Below are 13,774 nucleotides of genomic sequence, written 5' to 3'. Positions count from 1 at the left end.
ATCGCGAGAGTGAACAAGTGGAAGTCTTGAGGGGGTGTGGCTTTTTGGTGACAGGAAAACAAATGTTGTGAAGATTAACGCTCTCCTCACTGAATCCCGGCGGGATCTCGTTAAATCCAACCACTGGAGCACACACTTTAGAAGGTACTTTGCTTCAAGTTACAGAGAGCGGGACACAAGTGAGCGACTAACATGTGCCAAAGTAAACCACCAAAGGACTTAAGCGGATCCCATTTTAGGATGTTTGCATAGTCCCTTCGGTCAAACACTGTAAACTAAGAAAATCAACTACTCTTTTCGCGGAACCAGGGACTTCCGGAAGCCGTGGTCGTACTCCAGCGGACTTACCACCGTATTTATTCTCCCGTTTACCACCCACGCTGTACCGGTTGTTATGACCATCTTGAAGAAACAAAGAGGAAAACTGCTCCAAGGGAAAATTGGGTCCTGAAAGGTTTGAAAAGATGTCCTGTTTCCATATAACTTATTCAGAGGCAGAAACTTTCATAGTGTTAGTGAGTTTGCACATTTCAGTGCACAGTTGCCCCCGGGGCCCATTGGATGCTTGACTGTGGTTATAAGTCCCCTCTACGCAGTGTAGGCTTTGCTGCTCTGCGTCCAGGATGGAAAAAGAACAATGCGTACATATTTCTTGGAAGGTAAATTCAGAGATGTTTTTATTCCTCTTTCACCTGGGGATTAAATTCATCCTTCAAAACAGCTCAAATAGTATCTCCTCTGAAATTTTTACAACTCCCAGCTGCCCTCTCTGTGCCTATACAGCTCCGTTTTATCCATTCAGCAAGTATTTACTGAGCACTTATTTGCGAGGCACCGTCCTTTGTTCGCGAGATATAGGTCACATAATCTAGCATTATCACGTTGCTATGAAACTCCGTGGTTATGTGTCCTTTACACCCCACCCTCTCCTGATTACGTGAGTACTTTGCTATTTTGAAGGCAGGAATGGAGTCCTTTTGGTATGTGTATGTCTAGGGCCTGAACTGGAATCTGAATGACACACGTTGGTCTTCATTCCTCCTCCTTATACCGCCACCACCTCCTGAAGGTAGCAATTGCCCTCTGCCCAGATGCTGACCTCATACTGCGCTTTCTGATGTGGCCAATGGACGTTTTCAAGTTACAGTCTCTTGGAGGTGGAAAGGTTCGGCCCCTTAACCTCAATGAGTCAATGTTTGCTGCAGCCGAGTCTATAGTCACGAGTACTTATTTGTCTTTAACTGGTTATTTGACTCACAAGCCATTCTTGGCATTCGTCTGCATTCCGAACTATGATTCTTGTTTCTCCCGGCGTAGTCTGGAAGCCCCAATTTAATAATTTCTGAACTAAGTGCAAGGTTACATTCCAATGGCTTCGATTCAGGAACTCCTTACCCCGCCCTCTTCCCTTGAGCATATATGCTTCCGACGCGGAGGGTACCTCACTAGCTCTACAGGTAACAAGACCAGTCGTACTTTGGGAATACGGATAAACCTTCATTCTCTGCCTCCTGACGCGGAAGTGGCAGGAGTTAGTTGTCTCTTTAAGAGCGTGCTAGAACAGAAGCCGAAGAGTATCGCGAGAACCGTACAACCAGCGACTTCTCGCGATGTTTGGACCGGCAAAGGGTGGCCATTTTGGAGTCCACCCGGCGGCTGGTTGCCCCGGCGGCGTCTGCCAGCTTGCTGCCGGGACCAAAGCTGGCCCCGCCGGTGTCTGCCCTGTGGGCGGCCGCACCAACGCGATGTGGCGGCTCCGCTGCAAGGCCAAGGAGGGCACCCATGTTTTGCAGGGGTTGTCCAGCCGGACCCGGGTGCGGGAACTCCAGGGCCAGATTGCCGCCATCACCGGGATCTCCCCAGGCTGTCAGCGAATCCTCGTCGGATACCCGCCCGAGTGCCTGGATCTCAGCAACGGGGATACCGTTCTGGGGGATTTGCCTATCCAGTCAGGTACGGGAATCGAGGCTGGGTCAGGCAAGGTCCTGGGAGGACGTAGAGGGGCAGAAAGGAGAACAGATCAGGGCCAGGTCTCTATGGGTCGGCTTGGAGGACGAGAATAGGAGAAATTAAAGAACGGAGAATTCTGACGGAGGCCAGAGCTAGTGTCCAGCAATTCCTTGACTTCACATATAGTTTGAAAGAGACAGGGAGGGCCTGATCTCTGTGAGAAGCTCAGAAGCTGTGGAATCCTCTTTCCTGGCTGCTTTCTGGTCTGTCTTGAAAACATCTCATTCATTTTGTTTCCCTCCGTGTCCACAGAAGTATTTTTAAATGCGATGTTTTCTCTGTCCTGGTTGCTCTTTTTCCCTGTATCACTGAAAGAAGACAGTATGTCTTAAGGATATAGGATACTTTTTTTTGCTTTCCTGGTTCATTTTTACAATCGCCTTCATTTGTACTTTCTCTGACAGTTGTACTCATTTTAGAGTTTGCTTTGACACATCCACCGAAGGCACTTTCAAGTTCTAGACAAAAGCAGTTATTTCTGTCCGGTATTAAAACTTGAACAGCAATATTGGTAATTAAAAGCTTTCCTCTAGTCTCAAGGATCCTGTAAACACTTGAACGGGATAGATATACTTCAGATCGAGAGCACCCCCTAGTGGCCGAGTTCTTCGTAAACACCTTTTGGAAGTGCTTTAAAACTGCAGATTCCCTGGTGGCTCAGAGGTTAAAGCAGGAGACGTGGGTTCGATCCCTGGGTCGGGAAGATCCCCTGGAGAAGGAAATGGCAACCCACTCCCGTATTCTTGCCTGGAGAATCCCATGGACGGAGGAGCCTGGTGGGCTACAGTCCACGAGGTCGCAAAGAGTCGGACACGACTGAGCCATTTCACTTTAAACTGCAGAGAGAAAGGATAAGAAAATTTTGTTCTTGAAATGCATCTTTTTAGGTAAGTACAAAAGTGTAACTGGGGCCCCTTTACTAAATGAGATACAATGTCTTTCTCTTTGTTCCGTTTTCATCTCTATGAAGATTCAGGGAACAAGAATTATTACTGGTCACATGTTTGCAAAGCTGTATTCTCCCTAGTAACCCCAGTTTATACTTTAACTCTTCCCGTTTGTAATTTACAGACTTGGTTAGTGAACACCCAGTTTCATCTGTACTTTCTTTGCAGTTGTGAATTTGTTTTCTTTTTGACAGGTGACATGCTGATCGTTGAAGAAGACCAAAGTAGGCCCAAAACGTCACCTGCATTTACAAAATATGGTGCTCCTAGTCACGTCAGGGAAACTTTGCCCGTGCTTACCAGGATGGCAGTCCCAGCAGACAACTCCTGTCTCTTTACCAGTGTGCACTATGTTGTTGAAGGAGGAGTCTTGAATCCAGCTTGTGCCCCTGAGATGAGACGCTTAATAGCACAGATTGTAGCAAGTGATCCAGACTTTTATAGTGAGGCAATACTGGGAAAAACAAATGAAGAGTACTGTGACTGGATCAAAAGGGATGATACTTGGGGCGGAGCTATTGAAATATCCATTTTGTCTAAATTTTACCAGTGTGAAATATGTGTAGTGGATACACAGACCGTTCGAATTGATCGTTTTGGGGAAGATGCAGGATATACCAAAAGGGTACTTCTCATTTATGATGGCATCCACTATGATCCGCTTCAGTGTGTCTTCCCTGACCCAGACACCCCTCCTCTGACTATTTTCTCCTCTTATGATGATATTGTTCTTGTGCAAGCACTGGAATTAGCAGATGAAGCTAGAAAGAAGAGACAGTTTACAGATGTAAACCGCTTCACCCTGAGATGCATGGTATGTCAGAAGGGATTAACTGGACAAGCAGAAGCAAGGGACCATGCCAAGGAGACAGGCCATACCAACTTCGGAGAAGTGTGATCCATGCATGATGAGGATTGAAGCCTACTACCTCACAGATCCAGAAGGCTGGGTTTTCCAATAAGCTATTTGTTACTCTTAAGAACAAAAGAACACAATGCTTGAACCATCCTTTTAACCTTAAACCACTAAGACACTGAATTCCTTGTTAAGATTAAAATTAGTGTGCAAGTTTACAGATGTGTGTCTACAGCGGTGATACAGCCATCTTTCTGCTTGGGTGACAGAATAGGTGGTCCTTGCTACCTACTGACACTGACCTAAAGATTGAGTGTTAGTATTATAAACTAGCACCCAGCAGCATTAACTTGTAGAAGAAAACAACTTCCTTTTTGGGGTATTGTGGAAGGCTTCAGGTGAGACCACTGGACATAAACCACAGTGTCTCCAGTAATTGGGTCTTTTTAAAAACTCTGAGTGGGTTAATAGTTTCTATGTTATGAATTGATTCCTCAAATGAAGATACTCAGAATTGTTGAAACTGATTTCATATTGCAATTTGGTAGACTTTATAAATGTGTACTTCACCAGTTGTTATAAGCAGATAACATGCAATTTTTACAGAGATGAGTCTACTCCTTGAGAATATTACCTAAAAACAATAACTTATGGTGCCCAGTGAAGAATTTCTAGTATATAAAAGAGAATGTACGACGGAAGTGGTGCCTGAGCAGCTTGCTGAAGCTTTAAAAGACCATGGGCCTCATGTTTTAATGCAACTCATTTGTTCATCTGTCACGTTGGATAAAATGTTAAAATTAAGCAGGATTTTTTTTTTTTTAATTGAAGTTCCTTGAAACTTGAGTGCTCAGTTTTTGCCTTTTTAACTGAAGATTTGTTTGGAGGGATTTAATTTCCTCAGCTTTTTGTTAAGAGCACTTCCTCCGACTCCTAAAATAACTTTTCATCTAAAATTATAACACCATGCTTCATTTGGTTTTTGAGAGATCTTTTGCTTACCTAAACAGTATTTGTTTTCATGCTAGCCTTGTCAAACCACTCTTAAATGATTTCATGTTTCTGAAAATTAATACTTTGTTTATCCACCATCTCTTACCTTGACTTTTGAAGAGTTTTAAATTAATTGGGATAATAACATTGGATGAATTTGTTTCACTTACAAAATATGACAGTTTTTAAATCTTTGCCTTATTCAGCCTTCTAAGAATTCTGCTTCTTACTAGTATTAGATGTGTAGCCATTTGCTTGGTGGGCTAATCCACAAGGCATACCCTCTAAAACTTAGCTTCACTATGAGATCTTCCAGATAAAAGTGTTCTACCTCTTAATTCTTCTGAAGATCAGGGATACTAAATTTTAATTTGTTATGCATTATCTTATATAATGTAAAGAGGCTTACTGTTGTGAATTTTTGTTATCTTAGTCTTGTTTTTTATTATCTTACTTAGAAAACCAATGGTATGGGAATTCCCTGGCAGTCCAGAGGTTAGAACTCTACCCTTTCATTGCCAAGGGCGCAGGTTCAATCCCTTGTTGGGGAACTAAGTCCCACAAGTTTCATGGAGTGACCAAAAAAAAAAAACAAACAAAAACAAAACCCAATGGTATACCTTAAAGCACTTATATTTCTTTTAGCATGTCTTCTTGGCAAATGTTTCTGAATTGAGATTTACTCTTAGCACTTTCACTTGGTAGAAGTGATCATATAAAATTAAGGAGTATGTAAACAATTAGGAGAAAAGTATCTTTAAGGAACAATTCACAAAATATGCTTTAAATCATTAGATGACATTTCTTGAGTACCTTTTGTGTGAATAGGACTTTTAGGCATTATAAGTTATTATCGTCAGTTTAACTCAAAAGTGTTTAATTTTCTGTTTTATTGAGCCTTAAAATAGCACTTGTGAGCTTGTGAAATTCGATATTTGTCAGCCAGTATGTGTACAAATGAATATGACTGAAAATCTCTTTGTACCTGTATGTCATCTGGTCTAAAAGGATTTTGTATCTCTTAATTCCCCCAGACAAATTTAAAGCTGTAAGTTAAGAGTATACCACTGGGTAACACCAATCCAGTTGAGCTTTATGCATTATTATTTATAAACCTTGCCTTCCTTTTCTAAGTATTTCAAGGGCCAAACTTGATACTTGCTTAATGGAATTTTAGAGAAGTTTATTCATCCAACAAATATTTATTGAGTAATTTATTATATACCAGGCATATATTGATGTTTCTGAACATAAATTTTGTTGCTTTAAAATTGAGTATACTTTATCTACATTTGATTTTAATTTTAACAAGTGGAGGGATATAGAACTGGATATTTTATAAAATTAAGCTTATTTTAAGTGTTTTTGTTTGCATATTTAAGCTTATGCTTTTATGACAAGTGTCAACTATTTATTTAGGGGATCTTATTCTATTATACCTGTTAACTAGGTTGTGCATTTCTCAGTTGGACACTGATAGGTCACTCTCAGTAACAACTTTTTAAAATTAATCAGCTGCTGAAATTCAGCAATCGGACTTTTTAAAGTAATGTTCTGATCATGGTATATTCAAGATGAAGCACTGTAATTGTGGAGGGTTAAAAACCTAAACTTGTGCTTACTCAGACTCAAGCTTGTAAGCCTCACAGAAGATTTTTTTAATTGCACTTATACTCTTGAATGGAGAAGGGAATGGCAACCCGTTTCAGTATTCTTGCCTGGAGAATCCCATGGAGAGAGGAGCCTGGCAGACTCCCATGGGGTCTCAGAGTCAGACATGACTGAGCGCCTAACACTATATACTTGAAGTTAGTTAATGTAAGAAAATTCTAGTCTTGAGAAATTTAAAACATTGGACCAAGATGAAAAGAAACTTTTTCTTACATTTGCACTTGAGCAGAGCAAAACCTTTCTTCCTATTCATTCAGGTTTTGACTGCCATGCAAGAATTTTTTTTTTTTATTAAAATGAGGTTAGTTTATATTAGTAGCAAAATGAATCAAGATTGTGCTTTCCTATCCCCTAGTCCTCCTTTCCTTAACTCCTTTCCCTTACTCTTCTTTGGATTTAAAGATTAGATGTAGGGCTATGAATGCACTTCTGGATAGAGTGATTTCAGAAATTAAAATTAATGTCTCGGGAATTTTGTGATGTGGTAGCCATGTGACGATATCAGTGTGGTACAATTACTGTTAGTAGTTCGTGGTTGATTTCTTGTTTCTCATGAGTGGATCTTGGGCACAGTCAAGTGAGACCCTTGCAAGTTTGGGGGCAGGTCATCTTGACCCTGTTGGCAAAAACTAATATTGACATACCACTTGATTATTCCATGAAGTTCAAGTCCCAGTGAAATCTTAATCAGGAATGAATGAACATATTTATACGTTCCCGTAAATGCCCATGCCTAATTTGCATGTTCAGCTTACTCTTTCTGTCTTGTATAGGCATTAAAACAGGAATGTTGTAAGTTCCCCTCTAGCTGAACATAGTTTTCTATGTCTTTTTTGAAAAAAATTGAATGGGGAATATACAAGATTAACAGCAGAGTGATTTTTTTTTCTCTTTATGTGTCAGGTGGCCTTCCTAAACTTTCATATATTAGGATTTTCATGTTTTTTCATGTATTGAGAACACAAATCTGTTATTATTTGCAGCACTTTAAAAATATGAAATAAAAGTTTACATGTTAGCCCTCTCTGATGATCTTGTCAGACATTAAAATATAGTTCCTGAGCTGCCAACAATCAGCTCTTCTTAATTAAAAGTTACCATCAGTGAATAGTGTATCCAGTGGTACAACATTCTGGTAATTCTCTAACAATAAAACTCCATTTCAGTAACTATTAGGAGCATGCTCTGTGCCCTAGCATTCAAAATGTTACTTATTTCTATAATGTGATTGTTCTTTATTCATTGTACAATGCAGTATTCAAATTTGTCCTTGTAGCTCAAAGATGACTACTGCAACTTTGAAAATGTTAGATTCTTAAAACCCTTCATTTGTTTCTAAGCAAGCTTTTGATTCTGAGCTGATTTTTGAGTCAGAGGCCTTAAAAGTCACATATAAGCAACATCACTAAGTCTAAAGTGAAACACTTGAATAAGCTAGTTTATTAACTAAGGATGTTTTCTTACTAGGAGTTATGATATTTAGCATTTAGCACATTTCATCCAACTTATAAGGATTATAAAACTATGCTGATTGTGGGGGAAAGTTTCTTTAATTTTCCACCTCCAAAACTTAGCTTGCGTTTTGTTTACAGTGCTTTGAATATTTGATTTTGAAAAAATCACATTGATATTGAATTGTGGAGTGCTGATTTAAGTCTTGGTTGCTAGAATTTAGAGGAGATTAATAACCCTCCCATGCTGCTTTAGAATAAAGGAAGAAAGGGGCAGGAAGATAAAGTGCCACATAAGCAGAAGAGCTTCTCAAATGAATGCATTCCTATTCTTGAATTATGCTTTTCAGAAAATGTTTCAGGCAATGCCTTTGTGTCATCTTAACCCATTCACGTTTCTTGGCATAGACTATAGCAAGGCCATAACAGAAAGGCTTGTCAGTAAAGTATTAAAACATGACTATAAACATTTTGCTATGATGCCTTTTTATACTTGTTTTTTAAAATGCACACCTACATCTAAAGAGTTTGGGGATAGTGAAAATATGATTTAGTTACATTGTAGGCAAACAGGTTAACCTAGAAAAGGTTTACAATTTCCTCTCAGATTACATGAGCCTGACTGGTATAGGATATGTAGTTAGTTGTCTCCCATAAGTTACTTAAAGGACCAGGACACCTGATTCTTGTTTGTTTTTCAGTTCAACTAGGTGCCATTTATCACATAAACTGTTTACAGGAAATATAATTTCCTTAGCAAAAAATAATGTTTTCCCTTTAAAAGAGTATTAAGTTTAAAGAATAAATATAATTTGTCAAAAGGAATAGAGAAAGGCAGTAGTCATATATTTCCTGTATTAATGCAATAGAGGTTGAAATTCCTGAAACAATGAGAAACCTACAAAACTGTCAAATTTAGAGCTTTAAAATATGACTTAAAAGTAATAGAGAAGGACAAATAGAACAAAGTTCTGTTTCTCTTGGCATAAAATATTTTTTCTTAATGAAGATGGACAGTGCTTCCTTGGTTTAAAAACATTTTGTTGATTTGCCAGCATTTTTTCAAGTTAATGTACTACTGCTACTACCTGAGAGAGTCCTAATTTTGTTTTATATAATTTATGTGGTTTTACCATTGTCATTAAAATGCATTGATATTATTTGTGAGGTGTATGATATTAAATACCCAAATTCTGTATGAAATGACTTATTTTGAAGAAATAAATGAAGTGAAAGTATTGTTGTCTGAGCATATTTTGGGGAGGAAAGAGGGCTGCTGAACAGCTGCTACACTCAAGTTACATATTTATCATCACTGCTTTGACTTCTGTACCAATATCTGCCAAATCTCATTCTGTAGGTGGAGTCTTAATAAATCAGCTCCAGAAAGTTGTAATTTAATGTCTGGGGAAAGGCTGAATGTTCCTTTTCATTTATAACAGACTGAGGTCTATGTGAACTTCGATCCATGTGGAAACTGCAGCATCTCTTGGGGAGAACTTAGTCAATCTTTGATAATGTCAGCATTCAGTTCAGTTCAGTCACTTAGTTGTGTCCAACTCTGCGACCCCATGAATCGCAGCACGCCAGGCCTCCCTGTCCATCACCAACTCCCGGAGTTCACTCAAACTCTTGAGTCAGTGATGCCATCCAGCCATCTCATCCTCTGTCGTCCCCTTCTCCTGCCCTCAATCCCTCCCAATATCAGTCTTTTCCAATGAGTCAACTCTTTGCGTGAGGTGGCCAAAGTATTGGGAGTTTCAGCTTTAGTATCACTCCTTTCAATGAACACCCAGGACTGATCTCCTTTAGGATGGACTGGTTGGATCTCATTGCAGTTCAAGGGACTCTTCTCCAACACCACAGTTCAAAAGCATCAATTCTTCGGAGCTCAGCTTTCTTCACAGTCCAACTCTCACATCCATACATGACCACTGGAAAAACCATAGCCTTGACTAGACGGACCTTTGCTGGCAAAGTAATGTGTCTGCTTTTGAATATGCTATCTAGGTTGGTCATAACTTTCCTTCCAAGGAGTAAGCGTCTTTAAATTTCATGGCTGCAATCACCATCTGCAGTGATTTTGGAGCCCCAAAAAATAAAGTCTGATACTGTTTCCACTGTTTCCCCATCTATTTCCCATGAAGTGATGGGACCAGATGCCATGATCTTTGTTTTCTGAATTTTGAGCTTTAAGCCAACTTTTTCACTCTACTTTCACTCTCATCAAGAGGCTTTTTAGTTCCTCTTCACTTTCTTCCATAAGGGTGGTGTCATCTGCATATCTGAGGTTATTGATATTTCTCCCGCAATCTTGATTCCACCTTGTGCTTCTTCCAGCCAGCCCAGCATTTCTCAACAACACAAGAGAAGACTCTACACATGGACATCACCAGATGGTCAACACCAAAGTCAGATTGATTGTATTCTTTGCAGCCTAAGATGGAGAAGCAAAACAGTCAGCAAAAACAAGACCGGGAGCTGACTATAGCTCAGATCATGAACTCTTTATTGCCAAATTCGGACTTAAAGAAGTAGGGAAAACCACTAGACCATTCAGGTATGACCTAAATCAAATCCCTTATGAGTATACAGTGGAAGTGAGAAATAGATTTAAGGGACTAGATCTGATAGATAGAGTGCCTGGTGAACTATGGATGGCGATTCATAACATTGTATACAGAAGGGATCAAGACCATCCCCATGGAAAGAAATGCAAAAAAGCAAAATGGCTGTCTGGGGAGGCCTTACATATAGCATCCCTCAGCATCTCAGCCACCCATTCTTGAATAGAGGAACGTCTCCAGAAGAAAACTGATCCCAAATGTTGATTGCATCACACCTGACTTCTATCCTCATCCTGATACAGGCCTGGCAGTTCTTCAAATTCTTCACCATATCTTTGGCTCACACTGCTTCAGCAAGAAGGCTTTGTGTGAACTACCTAGTCCAACATCACTGGAAATGGAGGTCCTCAGCAACATCTTTTTATGATAATCAAAAGCCAAATACCATAAAATTTGTTTTTATAAAAAGATATACTGTTGGAAATGAAAGTACCAGGTATGAGGCAAATGATTTGATAACAATTTTAACAACAATGGAGGAGGGGGATAGGCTTCTCTGTCCGTGGGATTCTCCAGACAAGCATACTGGAGTGGGTCGCCATTCCCTTCTCCAAGGGGTCTTCCTGACTCAGGAATGGAAACCAGATCTCTTGCACTGCAGGCAGATTCTTTACTGTCTGAGCCACCAGGGAAGCCCCTAAACATTCCTTTAACGCCAATTTTTTTTTACTCTTAGACAATGAAGACTGAGAAAATGATCTTAAATTTGGCAAGACACAGCTAAAGTAAATTGTTAAGCAATTTTCTCTAGTTCTACATCTTGTACAATATGATATTGACTACCTAATGGCAACCCCTTCCAGTATTCTTGCCTGGAAAGTTCCATGAATAGAGGAGCCTGGTAAGCTACAGTCCATGGGGTCACAAGAGTCAGACACGACTGAGTGACTTTCACTCCTATCAGGGTTACAAAGATAGTCATTCACTCAATACGCATTTTTTAATGGTAATTTTGTTCTAGGAAATGCACTAGATGATGGTAATACATGAGGTGGGGGTAGAGAAACAATGTTATAAAGGAATAGAAATCCAGGTGCTATGAAGAGAATATGGGGTATTTTTCAATATTCACAAATCAGTCAAAGTGATACACCATATCAACAAATTGAAGAATAAAAACCATATGATTATCTCAGTAGATGCAGGAAAGGCTTTTGACAAAATTCAGCACCCATTTATAATAAAAATTCTCCAGAAAGTGGGCATAGAGGGAATATACCTCAATATAATACAGTCTATATATGACATACCTACAGCTAGCATCATACTCAGTGGCGAAAAGCTGAAAGCATTCCCTCAAGGATCAGCAATAAGACAAGGGCATCCACTCTCACCACTTTTATTCAACATAGTTTTGGAAGTACTAGCTACAGCAATCAGAAAAGAAAAAGAAGCAAAGGGAATCCAAATTGGAAAAGAAGCTAAACTGTCATTGTTTGCAGATGACATGATACTATACATAGACAACTCTAAAGATGCTATCAGAGAACCACGAGAACCCATCAATAAATTTGGTAAAGTTTCAGTTACAACCAGAGATCAAATTGCCAACATCTGCTGGATCATTGAAAAAGCAAGAGAGTTCCAGAAAAAAACCTATTTCTGCTTTATTGACTATGCCAAAGCATTTGACTGTGTGTATCACAATAAACTGTGGAAAATTCTGAAAGAGATGGGAATACCAGACCACCTGACCTGCCTGTTGAGAAATCTGTATACAGGTCAGGAAGCAATAGTTAGAACTGGACATGGAACAACAGACTGGTTCCAAATAGGAAAAGGAGTACATCAAGGCTGTATATTGTCACCCTTCTTATTTAACTTCTATGCAGACTACATCATGAGAAATGCTGGGCTGGAGGAAGCACAAGCTGGAATCAAGATTGCTGGGAGAAATATCAATAACCTCAGATATGCAGATGACACCACCTTTATGACAGAAAGTGAAGAACTAAAGAGCCTCTTGATTAAAATGAAAGGAGAGAGTGAAAAAGTTGGCTTAAAACAACATTCAGAAAATGAAGATCATGGCATCCAGTCCCATCATTTCATGGCAAATAGATGGGGAAACAGTGGCTGACTTTATTTTTCTGGGCTCCCAAATCACTGCAGATGGTGATTGCAGCCATGAAATTAAAAGACGCTTGCTCCTTGAAAAGAAAGTTATGAGCAACCTAGACAGCATATTAAAAAGCAGAGACATTACTTTGCCAACAAAGGTCCGTCTAGTCAAGGCTATGGTTTTTCCAATGGTCATGTACGGATGTGAGAGTTGGACTATAAAGAAAGCTGAGTGCCGAAGAATTGATGCTTTTGAACTGTGGTGTTGGAGAAGACTCTTGAGAGTCCTTTGGACTGCAAGGAGATCCAACCAGTCCATCCTAAAGGAGATCAGTGCTGGGTGTTTGTTGAAGGGACTGATGTTGAAGCTGAAACTCCAATACTTTGGCCACCTGATCCGAAGAGCTGACTCATTTGAAAAGACCCTGATGCTGGGAAAGATTGAGGGCAGGAGAAGGGGACAACAGAGGATGAGATGGTTAGAAGGCATCACCGACACAATGGACATGGGTTTGGGTGGACTCCAGGAGTTGGTGATGGACAGGGAGACCTGGCGTAGCATGGTTCATGGGGTGGCAAATAGTCAGGCATGACTGAGCAACTGAACTGAACAGTTGAAAAATTAATACACAGAAGTCTGTTGCATTTCTACACACTAACAATGAAATATCAGAAAGAGAAATTCAATAAGCAATTCCATTAACCATTGCATCACAAAGAATAAAATACCTAGGAATAAACCTATCTAAGGAGACAATAGACCTGTACTCTGTAAACTATAAGATGCTTTTGAAAGAAATCAAATAAGACATAAACAAATGGAAAGATATACCATGTTCATGGATTGGAAGAATCAATATTGTCAAAATGACTATAGTACCCAAGGCAACCTACATATTTAACACAATCCCTGTCAAATTACCAATGACATTTTTCATGGAACCAGAACAACAACAACAACAACAAAAACCTTAAAATTTGCATGGAAACACAAAAGACTCTGAATACCCAAAGCAATTTTGAAAAAGAAAGCTCATACTGGAGGAATCAGGCACCCTGTCTTCAGACTATACTACAAAGCTACAATCATCAAAACAGTACGGTACTGGCACAAAAATAGAAATATAGATAATGGAATAGGATAGAAAACCCAGAAAT

At 39.6% G+C, this 13,774-nt stretch overlaps 1 protein-coding gene across 1 annotated transcript; it reads left to right on the top strand.

Moving 5' to 3' along the window:
• YOD1 (YOD1 deubiquitinase) lies at positions 32 to 9,166 on the top strand. Its single transcript, XM_005690421.3, has 2 exons — positions 32 to 1,953; positions 3,152 to 9,166. The coding sequence occupies exons 1-2, from the start codon at positions 1,611 to 1,613 to the stop codon at positions 3,853 to 3,855; spliced, it is 1,047 nt and encodes a 348-aa protein (XP_005690478.1). The 5' UTR covers positions 32 to 1,610; the 3' UTR covers positions 3,856 to 9,166.

Source organism: Capra hircus, chromosome 16 (assembly GCF_001704415.2).
Source record: "Capra hircus breed San Clemente chromosome 16, ASM170441v1, whole genome shotgun sequence".
NCBI lineage: Eukaryota > Metazoa > Chordata > Mammalia > Artiodactyla > Bovidae > Capra > Capra hircus.
The sequence above is the reverse complement of the archived record's forward strand: the minus strand, read 5'-3'. Positions and strand labels throughout refer to the sequence as shown.

Excerpts from the sequence above, each read along its gene's own strand:
- YOD1 (XM_005690421.3), top strand. The coding sequence starts at position 1,611 with ATGTTTGGACCGGCAAAGGGTGGCCATTTTGGAGTCCACCCGGCGGCT. Across the intron at positions 1,954-3,151 it reads GGATTTGCCTATCCAGTCAG|GTGACATGCTGATCGTTGAA; the intron begins GTACGGGAATCG and ends TCTTTTTGACAG.